The sequence below is a fragment of the Dermacentor andersoni genome, chromosome 1, assembly GCF_023375885.2.
Source record: "Dermacentor andersoni chromosome 1, qqDerAnde1_hic_scaffold, whole genome shotgun sequence".
In the NCBI taxonomy this organism is placed as follows: Eukaryota; Metazoa; Arthropoda; class Arachnida; order Ixodida; family Ixodidae; genus Dermacentor; species Dermacentor andersoni.
Window position 1 is genome coordinate 68,624,118 of NC_092814.1, and position 25,353 is coordinate 68,649,470.

Here is a 25,353-nt window from a genome sequence, read left to right on the forward strand (position 1 = left end):
AACATTTTCCTTCAGTATCCTTTAAAGATGGTGCGTTATGATATGAAAATAAAGCGGACAGAGATGACTGTATTAATAGTTCTCGCTTAACTACATGCAAGCAGTACATGCCTGCATGTAATGTGACAGAATGTTTAGATATCTACGTAGTTGCGCAAAGCATACATGTGGCCAGTGTTCCGGTAGCTGCCACTCAAAGTGCGGCTATAAAAAGCAACAGGGACTCTCCTCGCAACTACTCATAAAGCGTCCTCTGCACTGCACCGCATGTCGCTTTCTTGCCAGTACATGCATGTATACCATCATGTTTACAGTATATGTTACTAAGGGGCGCTTAATATCCTGCTGCGAATATGATTCAACGTTCGAGTCACGCGAGAATACGATGCAGTGATGACGGCATGTCAACACGTGAGCTACGACGCAAAGTCATGCGATATCAGCAACAATTATTTTGCCATTCTTTTGTTAACTATTCAATCGGCTTGAATCGCTAAGCAACAAATTATGACGGTGGCTTAGTTTCAAGCTCTGCTAGCAACGCTCGGACTGATTTCACGGCATTTGGACCTAATTTCCAAGTACCCCTTGTAATTCCTCGAATATCCTCTATTTCTGAAGTTATATCGACGCCCTCATGCATACAGGCCCTCTTCCATGTAGTCAACATCAAACATTACGTATAAGGGTCAACAACAACAAGATGGTGGCAAGAACGGGAAAATTCCGTCAACGGTACTTCTTTACGCGAGCAAGGAAGGCTGACGTTTGCTATATGACCACTCTACATATACCCCAGATAGATGCCCGAAGATGCATAGAACAGCCAGGCGGTGTTCGATCGTATATATAGGCTCGGCTGCCGAAGAGGCGCTAAAAGGAGGTGGTGCGTCTGGGACGCCCAGTAGCTTCGAGTTTGCTAGCGTGAAACTGGGCCGGTTCCTCGACGTGCCCGCTCACCCGCCCAGCTGTTTTATATAACCTCGCGACCGAAGTACCGATAAGCGGAAATCAGATCTGCACGATGACCCCCGTCTTTCCTTCTTTACAAACTCGTCGCTGCGAATGGAGCAGCAGGCGATTCCCGTCACGCTGAGAGCGCGGCCGACGCGGCGAAGCTGCCTCGTCGGGGCCGCCGGAGACAATCGTGGAGGTCCCCTTGCCTCAGCAACTTCGCGACGGAACAAGAGACGCCAGAGTGCGTGCGAGAGACTGTGCGTGCCCTTATAGAGAAACTAAATTCGGCTTACTCCTACAATAACAGCTAGCGTGTAAGTTGATATATATATATTGTATACCACTTGGCAAAAAAAAAAAACAAGAAAGGAAGCATGCGTGGAACATGAAGGCACAAACGGTCGTTAAAGAAAGACTTTACATATCACAAACTTGTTTCGAGGAGTACATATGCAATACGGGACGCCGTGAGCAGAAGATTCTGCAGGGCATTAGCATACGGGCTCGTATGAAAAACGCAAGTAAGACTTAACGAAAAAACACCTTCACGTAGAGCATATCACAATAAATATCTACCGCACTAATATTCACAAAGGCCCGAACTCTGGCCAGGGAGCTTGCACATTCCCGTGTAAACCTTCACGAAGTCGTCGAAAGTAACGCGCGAAACACGTAACTTTCTTTTTTTTTTCGCTCCGCAAGAAACCTTATATCTTCCTTAGGAGTCGTCGTTCCTTCCCCAGTTCACGCCTCTACGGAGAGAAGCGGCAGTAAAACCATAAGAAACGACACAACGACGTTGGTCAAAATTATAAACGCTGATAATGTGAGCCAACAGCGGTACCCTCAATATCCTTACTTACTCAATATTTAAAAGAAGGCGGTCGCATATCTTCTACAGAAGAAACTATGCGACGAATACAGCATACGCAAGGTCAGCTGCAGGCAGAACTTACTGTGTATTCATACTGCACGCATCATCACGACGGGACACACACGGAAATAGCCCGCCCGATATTTCCCTCCATTTCTCGCGCCTCGTTCACGAACGACGGCGCACAAAAGAGCGCCCAGGGAGATGAAAATAACAAAGGCCCCTTCCAAGCAGCGCGAGGAACTCACGCGCGTCGCGTTCGACTGACGGCTGATAAAACTGGTTCCGGCGCCGAGGTGGCTGCATATACCGCACAGATCCTCGTGTAGGTCGCCGCCTGCACTGAATGGTGGGCGGGCTCGACCGCAAAGAGGTCTCCGAGGAGGCGGCCCCGCGCCACTAGGTCAAGATCTGCGTTTCTTGCCCATGAAACGTCAGCGCCGTCAGGGCACAGAACGCGGATGCCTCCGTGTTATGACTGCTTGCATCAGATTATGGATAAATTTCGAAGGTTGATAAAGCAATCCCGGCCACGGCGGCGCGGCATTTCGATGGGGGGCGAAATGCGAGAACACCCGTGTACTTAGATTTAGGTGCACGTTAGAGAACGCCAGGTGGCCCAAATTATTCCTTCCGGACTCCCCCACTACGGCGTGCCTCATAATCAGATCGTGGTTTTGGCACGTAAAAATCCAGAATTTATATATATATATATATATATATATATATATATATATATATATATATATATATATATATATAAAGCAAGATGAGTGTGTGTGCTGGTCAGCAATAAACATTTGTACTCGAGCTACAGTGTTCTCCAATTTCCTCCGAAGATATACTTCGCATATGCGAAGTAATGAAATCAGTACGGCTGATCGAGAACGCCTATAAAGGGGTCCTGAACCACTTTCTATCGAAGTCGAGAAATACATTTGACGTTAAAATACACTATTTCAGAAATACTTTGCGGCAAAAAGTACGCCAACGCATTCAGCAGAAGCCGAGTTAATGGCAACCAAAGACTGCCTTCGGCCTCTTCGCGGTGCTCCCGCTCCTTCTTCAATGCCTCGCACTGCGAAGGCTACGGCGGTCGGAGGAGCGGAGTGATGCCTGCTCCACCTACTAAACGTCCCCGCGGCGCGAAGTTAAAATTTCATTTTTGATGTTCACACAGAGGCCACTACTTCCGATTTTGGCACCTACGACGCGTCAAACTACGAGGCTATCCCTCAGCTTAGCGTTCAGTTCGCGGTACCTTATCCCTTTGCTGTGCTACAGTGTATACTAGACGGCTAGGCACGGCGATTCTCGCACCGAGCGACGTGACCTGAGTAGCACATTTACTTTCTCATTTATCTCCACGTCAATCACAGAATGTCCGAGGGTCGAAGAAACTTCCCGTTCGCGAGTACGTCGGCAGCGCGCACATCAGCTATGCGATGGATGCCGGCCGCACTCCGGACTCGCGTCGAAATAATCCCTAACGTAACGATCGATCTCCGACCATGATGGCGACAAACCTCGAGGGTGTGCAACTCGGAAAGCAGACGACCTATCCGTCAGATGCTGGCGTTCGGGCCTTGAGTGACGTCACCCACAGATACTAGTCAGAGCACGCGGTCGCCCTCAGCGAGCGGGTTTTTCGCGGCGTCCCGCGAGGGCCGCGGTATCTACGCTACGCTGCAGACGCAGCTACATGCAACTATATAGTGGCTATTTGCACGACAGTGTGATCCAGTCTGGCCGTGCTATTTGGTGCGGACCAGCTCTGGAACAGCTTGACTGACGGATAGTAGCCACATCCGAATTGGGCATTTTGTGCAATAGCGCTGCCAAGGCGTCTAGCCAGGAGCGGCCACGTACGTGTGGTCAGGAACGGAACGGCAAGCCAGGAACGGCAAGCGTACGTGTGGTCTGACCTTAGTTTCGCCTGCTTCGAGGCTAGTTGAGTGTTCGAAAATAATCGAAATTAGCGAGACCCGACGGCTACGACACTGATAAGCGGTGTAGCCCAACTTTCATTCCTGCGGCGGGCGGGCGTGGCCGAGCCTTTAGCCGACGATATTTGGTGATAGTACAATAGTCGTACTTCCTGAAGTACGTAATTCTTATCGAAATTCGAAACGCAGCCCGTTTATTAAACTGCGTCAATAAATATACACAGTAACAGTAGGACGTACGACTCGCACTGATCCAAGCACCCTTCTTGATTGATGCCAGCTATTGGCCAATAGCAGCCGCGTATGGGAATCTGCTATATGACGCAATATGGGAGCCCCGAAAAGAGCACGGAGAAGGCCTCGTTTGAAAAGAAAGTGTTTGAGAAAAAGTTCACTTCGCGCTCCGAGTGGGAGCTTCACGCGCCACGCACGACGCAGACTTTGGCTGAGATGTTCGCAGCAGCGTATGCTGCACGCGAACTGTTTCTTCACCAAGCCTGAGGGATGGTTCGGGACACCTTTAACGGGAGCTCGGACGAAAAAACTGTTATTATTAGTCAATTATACAGTAAGTAGCATCACTTCGATTAGTCAAACGCAAACCCTTGCAGAGAACGTCGTAAAGAAATAATCCGTGAGCGCAGGAAGCATCTAAGCTATAATTTAGGAAGAAAAAAATAAAGTCTACCTATAGGAACATGCCATGGTGCTGGAATGTTTTGTTGGAACGTGTCATTCAAACTGGCGCGTACTACAAGAATAACAATGATGAGAGCTGAATGTTTTTCACACTTCTCACCTCAAATTTAATTTTTTTTAATAGGCTAAAGGTGAACCCTACGAACACAGGGTCCAGCTATATATGGCACTTACTAAATGATAACAAAAATAAGCGTGCTGTCCATAAGTTTCTGGATTGCTTTAGCAAATGTCTTACTGTATGAAAACATTTATTTATTTATTTATTTATTTATTTACTTAATTAATTATATTATGTATTTTGCACACCTTCAAGGACCTGGGCATCTGCTCCCCTAGATTTTCTCAAAAGAAAAGAAAAGCTTCATGATAAAGAGGGAAGGACATTACTTCACATCCAATATATAACTGAACCTTCCAACCAGGAACTGTTTCGAGTGAGTCCTCGTAGCACACTAATGGAAACTTATGTGGGCCCTAAAGAGCAAACGCGTGGTCAAACATGACTAATAATACTGACCCCGTTTCCTATGTAACATGGTATGCTTACGCAAAACTGTCGGAACACAAACAATAAGCTGAACTGAAGGGTGAAAAATTTATGGACACTTAATTTGCTGAGCTAAACTGCGATAGGCGGAAGCCTATCTATGACTGCCTCTGTTGCTGTTGTCTGAACTGTCCTGCGAACGGACGCCGCCGTGGCCGCGAGCATGGGATGCAATCACAGCCGTATGGCTGCAAGGTTTGTCGCCGATCTGCGCGCACCCCCACGCGCATAAAGCTCCTTAAACTTCGTAAGGTAGCGCCACGCTTTGAAGAATACCACCTCCTTCTCGCGCGCTCTGGCCGAGGCCGACGCCGCGTCACTATTGGCTTAACAGCATCACATCGGCCCTCGCGCCGTGCTTCAGCGCCATTTTCGCTCAAGAAGCGTCTACGGAGTGGCGAGGAGCGCATGTTGGCGCCATTGCTACGCTCGAGCACTGTAGGCGGCGCCACGGTCGAGGAGGGAGCGTGAAAGAGAGGAGAAACGAGGAGGAGTGCAGGCGGAGGAAGAGAGTTTCGCTACTTTACGAAGGGGCTTTACCACGCGCATGTCCGCGCTTTCCCACACACCCACTCGCACAGTGCTACTGGCATGGCGCCTTCTCTCCTAGCTCCCCTCGCCAGTGGCGCCTCCTCTCCTTGCTCCCCTCGCCGGTGATCACCGCTTTCCTGCGTCCACCACGGACTGTGCCCGGACACTCGTGAGGCACTAAAGGTTTACGCCTTAAAATGAACGCTATACAGAGTGGAAGCTATCGAGAAGCCATCACACCACTCGCATACTGTGTGTCGGCAACACTTACGATATCTTCAAGGATGCCCACGGGCTAGACAAGGACGAAATGAAAACTACGGATGCAGCATGGATATCGTTGTCATTTCAAAACAATACAAAAAACGACCGTAACGTAAGCACGGCTACTCGGTTGAAAAACGAGAGATGTTTCCAAACGCACAAACGGAATCTATTGATTTTGAAGTCTCTGCTCCAGCTAATATTGCCAACTGACGACCAGGCTTCGCACGCTGCCAAATGCGGTATGGTTCTGAGAAAGCCCGACTTCAGTGGCTTAGCCGTACGATTTTACCTTCCCGCATCGGACACTTGCATAGATTTTACGCTTCCGATAAGCGTCCCAGAGTACGATCAGTCTAAATTTGAGTGATAAGCTTTCTTTGCGCCTGTGTCGAGGGCCTTATGGCAAGTTTGGCCAACTCAACAGCGAAGTGGGGGTTTCGTTTCGACGGCCCACTCTACGAACGTTCCGTGCATGCACAGCTGTGTTTTCGCTTCGAGGGTCATCTTCGAAATACACGGCATTGATCGGAGCGCGCGGTGAAAACACTGGTAAATCTCTCATACCACGGGGAAAACAATGGCCTGCCTGGTCAGCACTCTAATGTGTCGAGGTTGTCTAACAGTTCATACTGGGGCTCGAGTAGAAATATTCAGCGTTGACCGGCACACGGAAAGTTTGCTTCACACAGTCAAAATACAGAGGTACCCCTGAAGGCAACTAAGTGATACTTAAGCTGTTTACTATAAGGCCCATGGGTCACCTAAATATGGGCTAAAAAATATTAAAACTAAACATGCAATAAAACCTAAGTCACTAAATGTGTATTAAAATTTAATACACATTTAGTGACTTAGGTTTTATTGCATCTTTAGTTTTAATTTTTGTCGATGCGGTACTTGGCAATACATTTAAAATGTATTGCCAACCGACGCATCGACAAAAATTGCAACGAAACTTGAATAATGCGGTCCATAATGTCGCAGTCACATTATTATGTTGTTAGTTCACTCAACAACTGGCATGTTTCTGCACTTTGTTCGCACGGTTATTTGTCGCTTAATATAGGTTATCTTGGCAAACAGACAGCGCTGCCGAGAGTCATCCAGACGCTTGAGGTTCACAAAGTGAAGCGAGGTCACACTGGTCACTGGCTGGGAACGTCACGCGTACGAAAATTTGGCGGCCGAGGGGCGGTGGGCGTGAATTGGCTCGGGGCACTTCCGCGAGGAGATCCCGCAAGGAGGAGGTCGCGCAGTGTCCGCAAAGAGCGGCCGGATCCCGGAAGAACCGACATCTCAAGATCGCGGGCGTCCGCGGCCAGCCAGCCCATATCGCGCCTAATGAAGGGGGCTTCAGGTGGCACGGCTGGGGCGAAGCTCCGCGCGCCTGTTCTCCGCCGGGGCCACCGCTCGGACTGATGGGCGCGTCGAACAGAGGCGCAACCGGTTTCTATTCTTTTTTTTCTTGTATGATTGATGCCTTTTCCCGCAGAATAAATGCACTCTTTTGCCGTTGGTCTATGGCTAGGCACGATGAAGTAAACGTTATATGATCGAACGGTCGACCACACCGCGGTGATGATGACTATGATAATGATGATCTGCCGGAAAGGGGGGGGGGGGGGGGGGTACTAGCGCCGTAGGTAAGCTTTCCTGCAGCCAAGTACGCTGTAAGCTGCAGGTAGCGAGTGGCTCCCTGCATTGCTCTCGTTTCACAACGCAGCTGCGCCCAACACAAGGCTCCGACAAAATGGCTCAAGGAAGTCTAATGGTCCGGTGAATAGACATAAAAAAGTATAGAGTCAGAATTTCACCTTTCAGTCCTCCTCCTCTGAACGGTAGGAATACTGAATTGTGGCTAATGTTAAAAAAAAGAAAAGAGTGAATTCGGTCTCTGGAGTCCAGGCTCTCAACGTGACAACGGAAGACTCGTGCTTGGTCGGACCAGCGGCGGAGGCCATGAAGTAACAGTTGTGAGCGCATAGACTTCCCGTCAGCGTTATTTTCACGCCGCGCTGCTGTCGAGGGCAGACAAGAGAAACGCCGTGACGTCAACGAATACCCGAGTGGGGTTCAGCGCTGCATGTTAGGCAGCGCGGAAGTATCGCCGAAAGCGGTCGACCGAGAAGGCGCGGCCCCATTTCTGCGAGCAGCGCGTCCGCGATGCGGTAGCAGCCCTGGTGTTAATTACGCGCTCCGAAATATGTAGGACTGTTTGAGTTCAAAACAAAAAAAGCACAGATAGACGCAGAAGGCTTGTCAAGCATTTTCGGGACCCACCACGATCACTCAAACACACGCCTGTGGATGGCGCAAGCCCCGTTACAGAGGCCTGCTCAGCTAAAATCAGCAGCGTCGCACGCCGCAATCGGCGATTCTCCCTGTACGCCCCGGCGCGCCCATTTCACCTGGAGCATGCGCCACAACAGTGGACAAGGGACGTGTCGGCTGGAGCCAGCGTTCCGACAAGATTACGCGTCTTCGTCAATGCGGCCACCGACGAAGGCGAAGTCCCCTTGTCGAAAAGTTGGCTCCAGCCGAGACGTCCCCTGCTCGACTATAGTGTGGATCACTTCAATCCTCCATCCTCCAGTGAACTCCTGTTTTGTTTGGATGCGCCACAACAGTCACTCTTGCTCGCGTTAAAAAAAAATACCTACAGTGTAATTGACAGCAGCGCAACTAACGAGTCAATTTGTGCATCCACTCTGTGCTGAAGTGCTGCTTTCAGTTACAGGTGGTATGCGCAATATGAATACGTTACGAATTTTCGTTCCTTTCAGTAATATTTACCGCGAGCCGCTCAATGGTGTAAAACAAGTTTCAATCGCTGCGAATAAAAAAAAGAACGCGTAAATAACTTTAGCTTGTGAACGCGGAGTTTTCATCTTGCCCACTAAATATACATTACACTATTAAATAAGCTTACATTGCAAATAAAGAAATGGGTCAAAGGACAATCTGTCATGACCGTACCTAAGCTCAAGCGCACTAAACACGGTAAAAGTGGGGAACTCCCGTGCAAAACTCACGCATAATGTTCAGTTGCATTACAGAAAGTCTGTTGACCGCAACAAAAAGCGCCAGTAACAACGCAATAGAATGTTCACGGCGACTTTAGTGAGGGGTCATCCGGAGCGCGCTTTACGGTGGTCAAATGCGTTCCCGCAAACGGCTCCACAGTGTCGCGAACGTTGCATTCATAAAGCTCGCATAATTCTGCGACGGGGCATGCCCTCAATTAATCCAGGATAGCGTGGCCGCCGAGCTCTAAACTCGAGCGGCATCGGCTAAGCAGGGCCTCCTCTGTCCAGCGTTAAAAGAACGGGGGGGGGGGGGGGGGGGGGTGCGCACGGCGCTAAGCAAACGCTGGCCGCGCGCAGCCTCCGCGACTCGCTCGCGCAGGCAGCGCGTGCGATTCACGGCAGCGTTCGCAGTGCTGAGGGGCGCCACGGTTCACGTACTGTAACACAATGGTGTAATGGGAGAGAACAGAAAAAAAAAGAAGAAGGCGCCATCCGCGCTCAGCGAACGTGACGAAATGCCCCGGCGTGAACCGCAGCGTCAAGCTGCCAGAGCACAGACCGCTTACCGCGAGTGTAGTGCCCGGGCGGCGCGCATTATACCGTGTATCGTAGTCGTGCCGCTCACAAAAAAGCCTTTCTCAACCACTCTTCCTCCGCCCTTTTCCCCGCCAGCCGCTCCTGGCTCGTTTCGTAAGCTGTACGGACAAGTTACACGAACAAGGGAGCGGATGCTCCGTCTAACGTTCCAGTAAATAACGGCCTCGACGCATAAGCAAGCAAGGTGAAGCGCACGGCCGTTCGTACGTTGAACCGTGCTCGGTAAGGCATCTGGGAGGTTTAATACGTCACTTTAGCCAACGTTTACCCAAGTATCCGACGCGATAAAACAAAAGGACATCGGCCACTTGGTGGCAAATGTTTCGGGGAAAGAAAGTTTTCAGGATCCGGTGTTGTTGGCCGCAGAAGCAGTTGGTCCGGTCAGCCCTTAGCCACATTTAAGCACTACATATCTTACCGCAAGTCAAGAGCGCTCGGACGTTGCCAACGTGTATCTAAAGGAGGCACGCCTCCTGCACACTGACTGATCAGAATACATGGCAGATAAGCAAAGCCCCTATTCGAAGCTGTCAGATGAATAATAATTTCAGCCAGATTTAGGAGCCGAGTGAAACCTATGTGCAGTCGGCGTTCATTCGCAGCTCGAAAAAGCATCGCTGCCGAATGAAGCACAGCGTGCGGCTTCGCGTGCTCCGCCCACGAATACGCCGGTGCCATTAAAGAACGCCCTCCACAGCAGTCAGCGGAGCTTGGCAGCCTTCGACGTCCAATGAGCCAGACCGAAGACAGAAGGAACAAGTTGCCAAGCGCCCTCCTCAGTTTATCGCCCCCATGCGCCCATAAAGCGAAGGACGACAGCGCAATGAAAAACACAAAGGAGACCGGGGAGCTAACAACGTCCACAGCTGAGGCCACGGTGCGCTACAGGGGCAATTACGAGACTCCGATACCGAGCTGTGCTCAACGCTACTCGATCGGGGCGATGATTAACGAAGTCAGCAAGCGAGCCCACCTCTGGTAATTAAGTGATCGAGCGATTAAGACACAGGTGCATTTAATTTGTCTAGCACGTACTCGAGGGCTCTTCGCGAACAGGACTTCCTGCACGGGAGAATTATTGTCCCGACACTCCATGCACGCGCAAGCAAGGCCTTGTTTACGTACGCGCGCGCCCGCGTGGGCGAGTCCAATGGCTGCCGCAACCGCGGCCATTGTGGCGCCAACCAACTGTACGCTTAGAGTGCGCGCGCACGGTTGGCGCGAAACTCTGGCTGCTGACAAACCAAACGACTCAGCCCAATACAGACGAGATGCGCCTTCCTGAAAGCGTGCGCTTATGAGTAAACGCGCGCATGGCGGCCGGAGGTGCGTCATGCAGTGCGCGCGGTGGTGACACACAAAGTGCGAAGGAAAGCTGCAGCCACAACAGACGTGCCGGTGCGCTGCGAGACGTTTTCATGCCGTACCGCCATGCAACGTTACTTTTACTTCCCGGTGCATACGCCACGAACGTGTGAACAAGGCCTGCACTACGGCAGCGTCCCCTCTCTCTCTCTCTCTCTCTCTCTCTCTCTCTCATATAACGAGCTAGTCATGCGTCGGGACTTCCGCTTAAAGGGATGAGGAACATTAAATCAGCTAGGACAACTAGACGTATTGCTTTTGGTCGAAAAAGATCGATTACTGCAGCGAAGAAAGTTAGTGCAAACCTCCCTTTTTGGATATCGCGCGCGAACCACGGTGAAGGTGCAGCCATTCTGAGGTCAGAGATTTCAAGGGTTTTCCCTGTATTTGGGCTTCCTATTTCTGCAGGAAAGGTGCTAAGATGTACCACGCTATGTCTTTGCGCTTACTTTCGAATACAGTGGTTCTTTACTGAGCAATAATTAAGTAACCTCGAGCGCACAATTTCATCCAAGACGTTACACAATGCTAGTGCGGGTGTTTCCATGTGTATGGCGTCGCCACCAGCCTTTCGATCTTGCGCCATATCTGGCTTCCAAGCCTTCGCTCATGGTAAGACTGTACCTTAAAGCACTTTGCTTAAGTCATCCTTCACACGAGCACTATGCTCAACTTATACGCCGGAGACGTCATGTTTTCATTCCACCAAGGCATTTTACGAGAATTTCATGTGCGGTAACTCTCTATGCGGACAAATAAAACAAACGCCGGAGCCAATGCGGTAGCACCAGCTAGCAATGATTTCGTATACATTTACGTCCTGCGAAATCTGCTTGGAAAAAAAAGTATGTTCCACTACAATGAAAACTTGGCAATAGTCTTAGCAGATGGCGAGAACCTACACCCGGTGTGCTCCGCTGGCGGAGGTTGCGCACGATATATGCTATATATAGTGCCGCGTACAAGTTTTTCGGATTTCTTTTGAGACCACCTTTCTTCACTGCACCGAATTTATTCACGCACAGTAGCTTAGGCGCGTCACCTTAACCAAAACTATTTTTTTCTTATGCCTTCTTCTTCACGATTTTCACCAGCTTTCTTCCAACCTGGACTGTACTCTCTCGGGTTATCGCCGAAGTAAAAAAAACGAAGCGCGCGCCCCATGGCACTGCTTACTAGAGCCAAATTTGATATTCCGCTTTCAGCATTTAAACAAACAGTAATTCATCTTTTTTTTTTTATTATTACAAGCATTTGTGAAAAGCGTGTAGTACGCGGGTGTGCGCGTGCGCTCATGTTGGAAGCAATGGATCAGTGGAAAGTAAGCAGGAAGTTAACATTTACCTTGTGCCCAAGCGACGGTCACAATATTCTCGCTTACAAACATGAAGGGCGTCTACACTGTTTTGCAGAGCGACCGAGAAGACGACGCATGCACAGATCATTATATACAATGCTTCGTTAAGTATGGACACAGGGGGCGAGAGAGAGAGAGAGAGAGAGAGAGAGAGAGAGGGAGAGGGAGAGAGAGAGCATCAGCGAATATAATGCTATGTATGCAGAATAAACAAGGAGTAGCAACGGAACAATGAGACGCGAGAAAATAAGCCACTGGTTGCGCAATAACCGGGTCCACCCCGTGCCTTAAAACGAGGGCACGCGCACGCACGGAGAGCACCACACTGTCGCATGTTACAAAGGACAATTCTTCCTTTCTCATGCACGGTATATACTGGCGCTACTGCGTCGCTACAGGGGGCTCCTTTGCTCGCTGCGTAGATGTCGGCTTTCTTATCCTCTTGTTCCTTTCAGTGCGGCCGGACTTGTTCAGCGGTCAACGTCATGCCCCACTCTGGGACACGCATCAAGACGTGGCGAGAGCCAGATGTGCCAGATGTATCTTGTTATGTGCAGAACAACGGCCACGCTATGCCACACAATGGAGCTAAATAGCCACAAGCCCACCATGGGTGAATGAGAACTGCCGGCTAGATATTAATAAAAAGAAATAAAAAGACAAATAAAGCCTCGGTCGCGCGCGCGCGATGACCGCATTGCCGGCTCAGAGGGAACACAGGCCGCGACGGGAGCTGCCCGAGGCACCAGAAACAACACAGACAAGCCCCGGAGTGTTTATGAGGCTGTGAAATCAATCTCGGCAGTTTGTGAAAGGCACTGGAGGCAATTCATTACAGAGCCGCGGGGCGACAATCTGGGAGCGCACAATTTTTGCATGGAGCAACAAAATGGTGCGGAACAAAACGGAATAGTTTCGCTGTTACGCTGTTCAAGTATCTACCTGCCGCATTTAACTGGCCAACCTTACGATGTTTTCGCTCAGCGATCCCTTATCAGTGGAGGGAGGGACACATGCAGTGAATGCACAAACTACCGCTCACTCCCCGTTCGCACTTCGAATGCCGAATGTGCGCTACCAGATGGTGTCGTTGTTCTGAAATGTCAACAATCCGTGACTGAGACGAGGTATAAATGTGAATGAGATTCTCAAATGTGGTCTGAAAGTTCAACAATCTATAGTCCTCTTTCACAGTAGTATTTCATGCTGCTAGCCTTCTTCATCGCATTACTTCTTCTAGAGAAGATATTGGCAAGAGACAAGAAGGTCTGTCTCATCAGGTTCGCAAAAGAAAGCATAGTGCCAGAAGCGCCTCCCTTGCGTAGTATGAGGGATCACGCGACGCACTCCTCACAGGTTTGGCTGTCGACGCTCAATAAAAAAACACCACGCCACAGCCCTCCTGGACATTTCTGCAAGTACTCTCGAAACAACAGAAGTTCTTTACTGTCAAAATAATAATCTTGGGCAAACAAAAAGCACGAAATGGTCTTTACTGAATACGTACAGTGAACGCCCATTCCGCGCGGTCGCCGCGATGGAGACCCCCGAACCGGTTTCTTACGTGAAAGGTAAGCAATCACTGAGAGCAAACTGTAAAATATGTTCTTATAGTGGGCTGTCTGTATAATGAAATAGGGCATAACAGAATGAAGCCTCAATGCAGTGATCACACGGGTTCGCAGCGACCGACTGCGCGTCTCCATGCATGTCCGCGCACAATGTTTCGCTTTCGCTGCGAGCGCGCGTTTTCGGATCGCTCTGCGAACTTTATTTAGGCCGCAGCATATGAGCATATGACAGTACACAAACAACCAGTGTTGCGTGGACGCTATCAGAGCTGTTTAAAAATAATTTCGTTATAACTCGGGACTTCAACGCATACGGCGACTTGTGACGTGCCGTCGAGACGATTCGATGTTTTTTTTTTGTTTCGTTTCTTCTAAATTCTTGCACGTTTCAATATCATTATTTCTCAAGTTGCATCGTGCTGCATCTTTATCGGTCTTCTGAGCGAGCAATTTCCCGCAACTTGTTTTTCGTAATCCAGTATACATTCATTGTTTGCTGCTAACACAAACATGAGCATATACCACGCTTTTTTTTATGTGCTTATTAAAAAAAAATTAAATTATGGGATTTTACGTGCCAAAACCACTTTCTGATTATGAGGCGCGCCGTAGTGGAGGACTCCGGAAATTTCGACCACCTGGGGTTCTTTAACGTGCACCTAAATCTAAGTACACGGGTGTTTTCGCATTTCGCCCCCATCGAAATGCGGCCGCCGTGGCCGGGATTCGATCCCGCGACCTCGTGCTCAGCAGCCCAACACTATGTGCTTATTACCGTTCCCTATCCACTCCAGTGAATTTGCCACTGTCTAGCACCAACAAGTTCACAGATCAAAACGACATGACAATTAGCCAGGCAGCGCGCGCGGGCGAGCGTATCAGTGCGCACGTTCTGCTACTCACTGAACATCGCAGCCCCGACGCCGCAGCAGAAATCTTCCTAGCGGAACTGCTTGCTGCACACCCGAGTTGAAGCCGATGGCTGCTTGCCGGTAATAAGTTTCGCGATCGAAGCTTCACGCAGCTTCTTGTCCCGCGGGGTCAACGTGTGAAAGCTGACACCGGGCTCCGTTGCGATGGTCCGGCACTGCGGCACCGATCAGTAGCCTGCCATGTTGGACGCCTTCAAAGACAGCCACTACCTATTATAGTGCTTCGAGTGTTGTCGAGTAGGCACCAGAAGCGGGAAAACCTCCCCACTTAATCAGAACCGCAGTGCAGGTGGTTTAAGCTTTCGATTTCAGCTCGCTTCGGCGCTTCCGAAACAGCCGACGCGGCCGTTTTGTCCACGTGATCCCTGATACCACGTCACGCCGACGGCAGCGCCAGCTTCTCCAGTGATGGTGCTCGCCCCCAATACGCAGGTATATCTGGTATGGGCGAGCCAATTGGCCTTACTTTCTGAATAATACACAGCTGCAATCAGGACGAGTAATACCGCTCAGAGCATGGCTATAGAAACTCGTAGAGTGGATACTTGGATGTGTCTTGACACACCAGATTCATCCTTGTGTATCGTGCGTATCTACGAGGGCAACAACGGTTTGTACTTTGATTTAGGTGCACGTTAAAGAACCCCAGGTGGTCGAAATTTCCGGAGTCCTCCACTACTGCGTGCCTCATAATCAGAAAGTGGTTTTGGCACGTTAAACCCCATAATTTAATTTAATTTTTTTTTAACAACGGTTACTCCCGTACGTCAGTAAACAATTTCTGTAATTTTTCTGTAACATGACCATGAAAGCCATGAACAGAGAATGTTACTGAAACTACAGAAAAAGAAAACAGAAAGGGTATGCTAATAAATTTGCTACATTTTATCAATTTCTTTTTTCACATCAAATGTTTAACAACGTAGAACCAACACCTGTTCGTAGTACTTGCGAGGGCTTGCACTTGAGTCTAGACGCGTAAGGCGCGTGAACTAACCAGCGCCGACTACGGTAATGATACTGCGAAGGACCTGCTCCGACAGTGGACGTAATATTATAGACAAAAACTAAAGGAGTGCTATTTCGGGCTAAAAATATGCAGGCCACTTTACAAGAAGACCTCAGGATTAATTTCTCTACGATTGAAGTCGCTGAATCTAAATTCTCTAGGTGTACACTTTGACTAACGCATGACCTGGTACAATCATACAGATTTCGTTGCAGGCAAACTATCCCAAATTGCTGATTTCATATACTCACTGAACTTTCTCCCCCGTTCCATTAAACAGTTGATATATAATTCCTCTTTCATGAGCCACTTAAGCTACTGTTGCCTTCTGTAGGGTACGACTTCTACAACATTAAGAAGTTGTACGCATTACAAAAGAAAGCAGTTCGTGCTATATGTAACAAGCCGTACGAGTTCCTATCTGCCTCCTTATTTCAAGAGCTTAAGATTTTGATAATTACCAATCTTATGGAATACCGTCTGGCAATAGCCTATAAAAAGGAGCACAAAAGCAATATAAGCCTTATACAGTCAATAGCCGAACTCAACAAACGTAAAACTCTTCACACAATCCGATTTCTGGAATACTGGTACACACCTCACTCCCGTACCCATTACGGCATGCAAATGCTATGTTCTAGACTGCCTAGGTTACTCAATGAACTGATGAGTAATGAAATTGATGTACTGTCGTGTTCCCCAGTTGAACTCTAACTTTTTCACGCCTCTAAATGATCCAGTTATGTCTTTATTCATGTCTAAACTATGTCTGATTCAATTATGATTCAAATATGTTTTTCCTTATTGACTAGATGATCAATGTTTTGGTATTTATATAATCACTATTTTTTTAGTCATTACGAAATACGTTGCTCCACCCTGCTGCTCGGATGTTTCTGGGTTCGTGGGACTAGTCAAGCTGATATTTGCAGCTTCTTTTTTACTGTCCCACCACAACACTGTATTGTACTTGTTCTGTGGAAATAAACATTCATTCATAAAAAGGGAAATTACAGCCTCGTCGCCACATATGCAACGGAAACGTCGAATGTCCGCACAGACTGGTATACGCGATCGAAACCTGTAGCGCGGTCAGTATGGACGCTTAAGAACTACGACGAACTCCGCCCGGCTTTCCCTTCAGATCGCATTCTGTTGGACGGCTACTTCGAGTCATCTTAGAGCCTCTAGCGAGTCACCGTTACTTTCAAAAAACTATGGCCAGACATGGTTCGCCGGAGGCTCCAATCGTGGCTAGCTTCACGGATGAGAAAAATAAAGGCAACTCTCGGGGCAGGTAGCAGGCTGTGCGCACTCTACGCAGGTGAGCGAGCTCGCGGGAGAGGGGATCGACATGAATCAAGCCACGCGGCCATTCAGCAGCCCACCACACGATGGACAGGCGGCGGGAAGCACCCCCTTCGGGCCGACGCCGCCGCCGCCGTGGCCACCTGAAAGCGAGCCGCACTTCCGGGTCCGTCCGGCTGCACGCTGGCGACAAGCAGTAGAAGGGGAGGAGGGGGGACGAGGTCGTCGAACTCTGCGCTGGGCACACGGCGGCTGGCTGCACGGTCGGCAAGTAGCTGGCTTCACGCGATCATTTCAATGATCTCTTCGCCACGGGACCTGTTGGGGCACACCGATGGCTGGGTGTCGCGGGTGTCAACGAAGAAACGGCAGCGCTCGCGATGGAATCACGGCGACTTACCAAACAGCGCCACAGGCATATTCTACTTCCAAACAGGTCGCGACAAAAACCTACTGCAGACGGAAAAGTCATCACAGGTAAAAGACGCTTGATTAGAACACTCCTTACAGATGAAAAGATTACGTCGATCCCTTCCTAGCTGCATGAGCGTCACAAGCCAGCAGTTAGAAGCTAGAAAACGAGCAGACGGAGGAATATATATGGAGAAGATGAGGGTACCTATATGGGCTTGTTGGTATGGCCACTTGTACTTTGCTGTAGCGCAGGTAGAACGACCGGACACACAGAAAGGCACTATGTGTGCTTGTTTAATGTGTCCTTCTGTGTCCAGTCGTAGTGCGAGCGCTACAACAAAGTAGTATGCGGTGAAGGTATGCGACGTGGCGATTCACGTTGGGGATTCCTTCCCGTAATAATCTCCTTGTATGAAATGTCCCGAAATGTCAAGTCGCAAACATTAGTTTCAACTTTCTTTACTACTGTAATATGAAACGACGAAGCGAAGGATCCCCACGGACGCGCGCACCAGGCGGGCCGTATTCCATGCTCTTTGACGCCGCACACAAACTAACAAAACGAGACCCTTTCGCCGACAGTTGTGTGGTACCAAATTACTCCTTTGCTGGAAAAATACGTATACACTCTAAGAAAAGTTTACACCCTTTGGAGTGTATATTTGCCACACAACAACAATCATCATCTGTCTTGCCCGCATTTCCTTTCTTGAAAACGCTGCGCTCGTTACTTTCCTGTCGGGAATGCTATGTCATGCTGATAACGCGCATGCCGTTCGTTACTGGAAAGTACCAGGCTCGCCGCGTTAAAGAAAGGAAATGCGGACAAGACAGATGACGATTATCGTTGTGTGGCAAATATACACCCCAAAGGATGCAACTGTTTTTGGAGTGTACAGGATGAGTATTTACAAGTGAAATTATATAAACGAGTAACAGAGGCAAAGCCCATTTGAATGGGCAACAGCTAGGCAGTATAAACAACCCGAGCTGAAATCAATGTGTAAAGATAAACGCATCAGCCGATAAAGAAAGAAAAGAAAAACCTACGACCAAATATCTAAGCACATGAGCGCAAAAGGGCTCCATCCCTACACGGAGATTTCTGTTGCGCACGTGGAAGCCAATGAATGCGCTAACAACAAAATATGTAGTGATTACCCAGTACGCCCCCCTCACTGCTGTGCAACTAAATGCAGAACATTGTTTCCTTGTAGAAAAATCAAGAGGATGTTGGGAAAAGGCAAAATGCCTGACAGAGGACCCAACACATTTGTACACAGTTCGTACAGCACGCATATATATACAAAATATATATCAATCAATACGAACCGAAAAGAAAACACCTTTAAGTGGTTAACCAGTCCATCATTAAAAAAAAAGAAAAAACAAGAAAAAAAGTGCAATTGCGATATTACTTTAGAACAGGCTGTAACTATGCAAAACATGTATCTTCGATACTTAAGTACCATTACTCTGGACAAAGTAACAACTAGTGTAGAACAATATGAATCAAGTGAATACAATTCAGAAGTGGTATGGTTAATACAGTACATGCAGTACAATTCGCATTGCCTAACTACGATAACATAAGATCCAATAACGTTCGTAATAAAGAGGGAAAAAATGAAAACTATTTAGATACAACATAAAAACACGACGCACTGCTGCTACAACTGTGTACGGGTGTATCACACCCGCCACTATGAGCAGGTGTACCGTTATAATGTTCGTTTGTGTGCTAACAGTCAAAACGTACATTTTCCTGCATAATGTGTTTTTTTTTTTCTTTAACTTGTAGCTTGAAGGCTTTCTCGGGACAAATGAAATTAAGCTTTTGTTCTAGTTTGTTGAATATGCAAGTTGTTTGACAAATAAAAGTAGGTTTCCAATAGTTTGTTCGTGTTCATTGCGTACGACGGAGGTTTTGGCGGATAGGACAATGGTGTTGCCCAACAACATAAACCTAACGAAGAATGCAAAACGAAAGAAGAAACAAGTGCACGGAAACTCAAGCGGAAAAAAAAAATCCCATGCACATGCTACGTCGGCGCCTTCATCAAATGACTCCGTCAAGAACGTTCTTGGAGATGAACAACACAGCTGAACTGTATTTCGACAACGTTCCCGAGCACGGCCTCTGCATAGCCCGCCCGGATGCACCCAGAGATGCAGCGAGGCGCAGCACATTAAAACGACGGCTCGAGCATCCTCTCACTTTCTGCTGGAATTAACACGCAGGAATACACAAGCGACACGAAGGCACGGCTTGAAAACGCCAACCGAAACACGAGCGGCACGGGCGCGCTTTCGCTCGCGGAACCGAGCGGGACCGAAACGTGGCCCGAGCTCGTCCGCACTGAATCGGCACGCTGGGCGCGCGACCTTCACCGTGGCGCGGGGTCAAGCCGGGAATAAAGCCCGCTAAAGCTCGTTCAGCCCAGCAGGCCGGTGTAACCACCGCGTAATGCGAGGGTACACAAAACGGTCCGGTCGCGGGCAGCCGCACACCGGTGAGCTAGATTGGAAGAAAAAGAAACGGGCGCCCGGCCATCGCATAGAAAACTCAGCCGCCACTGCGCGCTCCACTGATCAAAGACCTGCTCTCGGACCGCTCCGGGGAAACGGTTATCGAGCACCCCCACTATCTCTCTCTCTTTGCACACGCGCAACTCATTGTTCGGCCGCGAAGGGAGCGCACATAAGACGAGGGCCACATTTCCTCGGCCCTGCGTCCACCGGCGAGCGCCCGCGCACAAAAGAACGAAGGAATTCTGTGCGCGCGCGGCCTCCGAATTTTTTGGTCCTCTGCAGTTGCGCGCCGAGACGTGAGCGCTGAATTGCGCCCAAAACTGCAGCGTTGCAGAAAATAGCCAGCGCACGGTAACCGATGAGGCGCCACATTCAATTGGAGAGACAGAAAGGGGCGCCCGGCACGGGAGAGGGAAACGGGGCCACCAAGGAACCAGGAGAGGGAGGGTACTCGGCCCCGAAACAAATGTGCTAGTCACAGCGGCAGAGCGGAGCCTCGTGAAAACGCTTGACGACTCGTAGGGCCGAACTGATCGCAGCGGATGTGAACTTACGGAGACAGTCGTCATCCCTCCACGACGGGGCCCAGAGGCGCGACACCTTGCGCCGCTGCGTACCACTTGGATGCATTTACAAAGGGCACAGCTGTATCGTTTGGAATAAGGCGGGAATCAGGAGGGAACGTCTTGATAAACACTCAAGACAGGTCCGTGACACCTGTCTTGGTATTCCTCAATACGTAACCAAGTAGAGGTTTCAGCTATGATGCGGTACTCACCATGATGCAGTTGGCCTTGCCAATGGCCCACAAGTTGACCTTGTTGTCTTCGCCGCCGGTGACCATGACGCGGCCGGATTTGCGACCGATAGCGAGGCATTTGACTGTCGAGCCATGAGCAACGAATTCCTCTGCAACATGGAAAGAAACGGAAAAGAAATGTAAGTCGCACGACGGGTCATTAACCCGAATCACGTATTTCCATGCACCCTACTCAACATGCTTATTTTTTTCCTGCAGGTGGGTGTCCTCATACTGCGATTCAATGCACTATTCCAAACCGACAGCTAGGAATGAACACAAAAGAGCGCCGTCATAGACACTACTAGGGGAATATCGCGGTAACGAAGAAACGCAAGAGTCCACGCATCACACAGTGCACGCGTAAGAAAAAAATATGCAGATAACTTGAATGCTTAGCTCAATATGTATTAACTATTTCCCTAGCCATTGCAGCAAAAGAGAAAAAGAACGCACGGTGGAACATATCTGTTACGCCAGCCAAAAGAAACTAGCCCCGCGAAGACACATAGCGACAACGGCCGTTTCCGAGCCTGTGACACGCCGATGATCAGGTGTACTGCACGGGGCGCAGGCAGTCAAGGCGCCGACGGCCGTCGCGACGCGCGCGAGCCAGGTCAATCCCCGTTGCAAGCCCCTCCATGCGTGAAACAATACAGTCCGCGTGTCACGCCGGAAGTGTCTGACGCACAGCTTCGTACGTAAGCAAAAAGCGACAATGCGGGATGCAAAGTCCCGAACAAAGGCGGTGTTTCGAAAGGCGTCGCACCAGGCTGACGACGCGACGACTGCAAGTGCCAATGCTTGAACATCTGATACCGCATTACAAAGCGCACAGGTAAACCAGCATGTATAGTGCTCGTATAACTTATGCGGATGCATACTTCTGGCAATAAGTTATTACTCTGCCAGGGCTTCTCGCACAGCCAAGGACAGACGATCTCTTTAGCCATCTCCAGCGGGTAGCTAAAGAATTCTAGCGTCGAAGTGTCAAAGCGGCGATTAGTTCTTGCATGGTCCATCCAGAGACGTAAACTATAGAGGAAATCAGCTATTTGTTGCTAAATTTACAAACCATTACGTCAAGCTTTACGCAGACGAAAAAAAAAAAAGAAAGTTACAAAGTCGTGACACACACGAGGACAGCGTCGTGGTTGGAAAAAAAGTTTTTAAGCAACAGGTATTTCCAGCGATCTTTTTTTTTTCTGCCCCCTTGACCCACATGACGAGTGCAATACTTGAAAAGACTCCAGAGACATAAGCTGACTCTGATCACGTTGCGCTGCCACGAGCATGGTACACTGATGTGCGAGTTCATGGAGACATTGCACGGGTGCTAACACATGAGACGGTGCGAAAACTATGCTGACATCTCACTTGATGCTGCTGGCAAACCAAATCCTGTAGGGTAGACCAACGCACAAATACGCTATTAAGCTGTCAAAAACATTGTAACAATTGTCCCTGGCCACTGGTAGCATTTCGAGAAAACTGTCAAAACGCGTTGATCTGCATATAGTACTACAAGAAGAAATAGGACGAAGTCAAAAGTTTTGCGCAATGATGTGCCGTTGTGTAAATGTTCCCGTAGAAGACTACGCACATTTTCTTTGCGTTGAGTGTTTATAACGACAGTTTATACAGCAGCGGTTTGTACAGAGCATAAAGCGATAGGTACGGCGATGTCAAGGACTACAAGGTTAGAATCATCAACGCCATCTACTTTCTTAACCTTACCTAGTACAGATAATTCTGGTAACTCTGCCAAAATACCACCCCATCGAATAAAGCTTAGGTAACGGGAACATCAATCAATTGTAATTCGTCGTTACTATGCACAGCGTAAAACGAACAACCGCCTGGCAGTTATCTGGAAAACGAAAACGTTCACTGTCACGTTATGCGCGAGCATTCGTCTACCTTTTATTTGGCCTAGCACAAGATCGTGAGCACCCGAGCACGTGTTCGGTGTGCCGAACCAGTGACCGAATTAAGTGATTTGAAGCAGCCCCATACGTCTGACCCACCAACTGACACACACAGAGTGGTGCACGCACAGGGCCACCAGGTGAGCGTCCTCGGCGCGTCCAGGGACGCGCACGGCAAGGCCGGCGGCTGATCCGCATCGCCAAACAGCGCAGCCTAGAGCTCTGACCCAGAGCCCGGTGAAAACTGACCCGGGCGCCGCGCTCAAGCGTGGCTGCACTCGCCAGCTCTGTTTCCCGGCGGCCTTGGGACCCCGGGCGCCGAGCTCGGATCCGGCAAGGACGGGCACCGATGCCGCTTCCACCGCGCGCATACGAGGGCGAATCAGAAGGTCTTTGCCTTATTCTTTTTTTTAGCCAAATTACGGCTGTAAATGCGAAGTCAACATATCCATTCGCAGCGGTGGACCTTTCTTGCACCGACCTGGCCTTATCTGCTGGTAGCTCCGCGGCGCGGCGCCGTTGTCAGTTGTTAAAGATGGAGGTTGTGCTTCACATCTCCATGCACGGCGTACGAGCAACGAAGCGTGATCCGTTTTTCTATGGAGCAAGGGACGAACGCCTACCGAAATCTACAGGGAAATGCAGCCCACGCATGGGGAAAGGTGCCTTGCTTAAAGAAGTGCGAGGTTGTGGTGTTGTGAGCTCGCAAACATTTGAAGGACACTTAAGCTTCGCCTTTAAGAGTGGAACGCGATAGCATTCAAAGATCTCCGACTGCTTCTCATGCTTCCCGGCAACCGCATATTATGTAACCTTAATGTTTACCGGGGAACACTGGCGGCGAACGAGCTTTCTTAGGGTTGCTGGATGCGCCCTCTCGCCGCATGCAGGTACCCTAAGCTTTCTGGTAGAAACGAGACCTCTTGCGTGGACCGCGATGAGGCGGAGGCGAGCGCCATCTGGAGGTGTTGCAAGGAACCAGGAGCACCGCTTTATGGCCTTTGAGATTTGCGCGCGCAAATCTCGGAGGCCGCGGCCGCTCTATGAATGGTAGAAACGCTGGAAAATGGGTTTGTATTTTGAGTTTCCGCGTAACAGAATTATGTGTTATCGTATATTCAAATTACAATTCGACGCTATCATGTCTTTTGGTTGTGTATAAGTCGTACTTTACGATTTTTCTGACATTTTCCCTTGAGAAATTCAATTAATTAGGTAACGTCTTTGCGCTACATGGAGGGCTTGCGTGGTTCGAAATTATTTTTTTCCCGAAACGACGGTCGACGTTGGACGCATACGCCTTATTTTCTGCGACACGGGGCCTTTAACGCGACCGCGTTAAAAGGCCGTGAATACTTGCACGACAATGAGCGTTCGGGGAGGCCGCGTGCGTCGCTGACTACTACAGGAACATCTCAAATTTAGTGCTGCGATGGGACAAATGTCCGAATCGGTGTGGGGACTATATGGAAAGATAGTGTAAGGTACGTAGTACGTATATTTGTGATTACCTGTATGTACCTTATTTTGTCTAATAAAAAATAGGGGCAAAGACTTTCTGATTCGCCCCTCGTATATGCAATATACGCCCGCGGACACAGTTCTCGTAATACGCGGTGTAACGCTATAGCACTGCAGCCACAAATGTAGAAACAAAAGTTTCACTTATTCGCTAGAACAGTGAAGCAATGACATCGATATGTAGTATAACGATCCGCGCAGAAAGAGAAGCAATGTTTCGCACAGTATCCGAGGCAGTAAACATTCATAGCGGAGCGCGAAAAATCTACGCATCACTCTTAATGTGATATGAGGCTAGAGGCGACCGCTCGTGGCGACAGTATACCTTGGCCCGGGCCCGCTCTGAGCCCGAAGCGAATAGTTCGACGGCCTCGGCCTCATATATAGGCTAAGTGCGAATTTAAGGACAGCTCGAACCCGTGCAGACATGCAATGCAAGATAATTGCCACAAAACCGACGTTTGTTCAAATTGCTTTGTAATATTAGTTTATATATATAGTGGTAGAAAAGCAGCCCATTCATCATATGGTGACAACGCATTCCCTCTTCTGTTGCGGCATGAACATTTTTCGAAGTCAAAATAGAGAACCACCTCACGGAGTTTCTGAGATATTACTACAGCTACATCGATCTCGACGACGCGTATGTAGCTCGCAAGTGTACATGCATAATGCTAACACATTAACAACAATGATACTGTTGAAGTAGTGTTTACGGGCTTCTTAATCAATGAAGGCCAAAATTCTTTATTTGTTATACGACGACACGGACGAAGTGATAACACCGACTCTAAACCTTCATTTCGCATTTCTTCAGCCAGTATATAATCAAGGGACTCGCCTTTCTGCAAGTGAATTTTTAATTTTGTCACAAGAAGGTCACGTCCCGGACCTGTATTACGGAGCAGGTAAAATCTTCAAACAGTGCATGCATGTCAGGTTTTCAGCGTCCGCCACATAACCTACAGATGCACAAAAAAAGCGCCTTCAGGGCGCAGGAGTCTGATTCCGATAATTGTAGCAAGCTAGTCTAGTAGTCTACTGGACTATGACCATCGCACGAAACTACCGCGCGATGGGGTGCATTCGGTTCTCACTTTTTGTTGTCTAAGGCGCTTTCACGCTAGTTCCGTTAAAACAAAGTGTTCATATTACAGGACCGAAGTTATA

General features: G+C 49.0%; 1 protein-coding gene across 5 annotated transcripts in view; it reads right to left on the reverse strand.

Moving 5' to 3' along the window:
* kat80 (katanin p80) overlaps positions 1 to 25,353 on the reverse strand; it is a 222,001-nt gene that overhangs the window by 148,285 nt on the left and 48,363 nt on the right. For all 5 annotated transcript variants that reach the window (XM_050191552.3, XM_055061586.2, XM_055061584.2 and 2 more), the window contains exon 2: positions 20,714 to 20,844. In XM_050191552.3, coding sequence (XP_050047509.1) covers positions 20,714 to 20,844 — 131 coding nt within the window. The remainder of the gene's footprint in view (positions 1 to 20,713; positions 20,845 to 25,353) is intronic.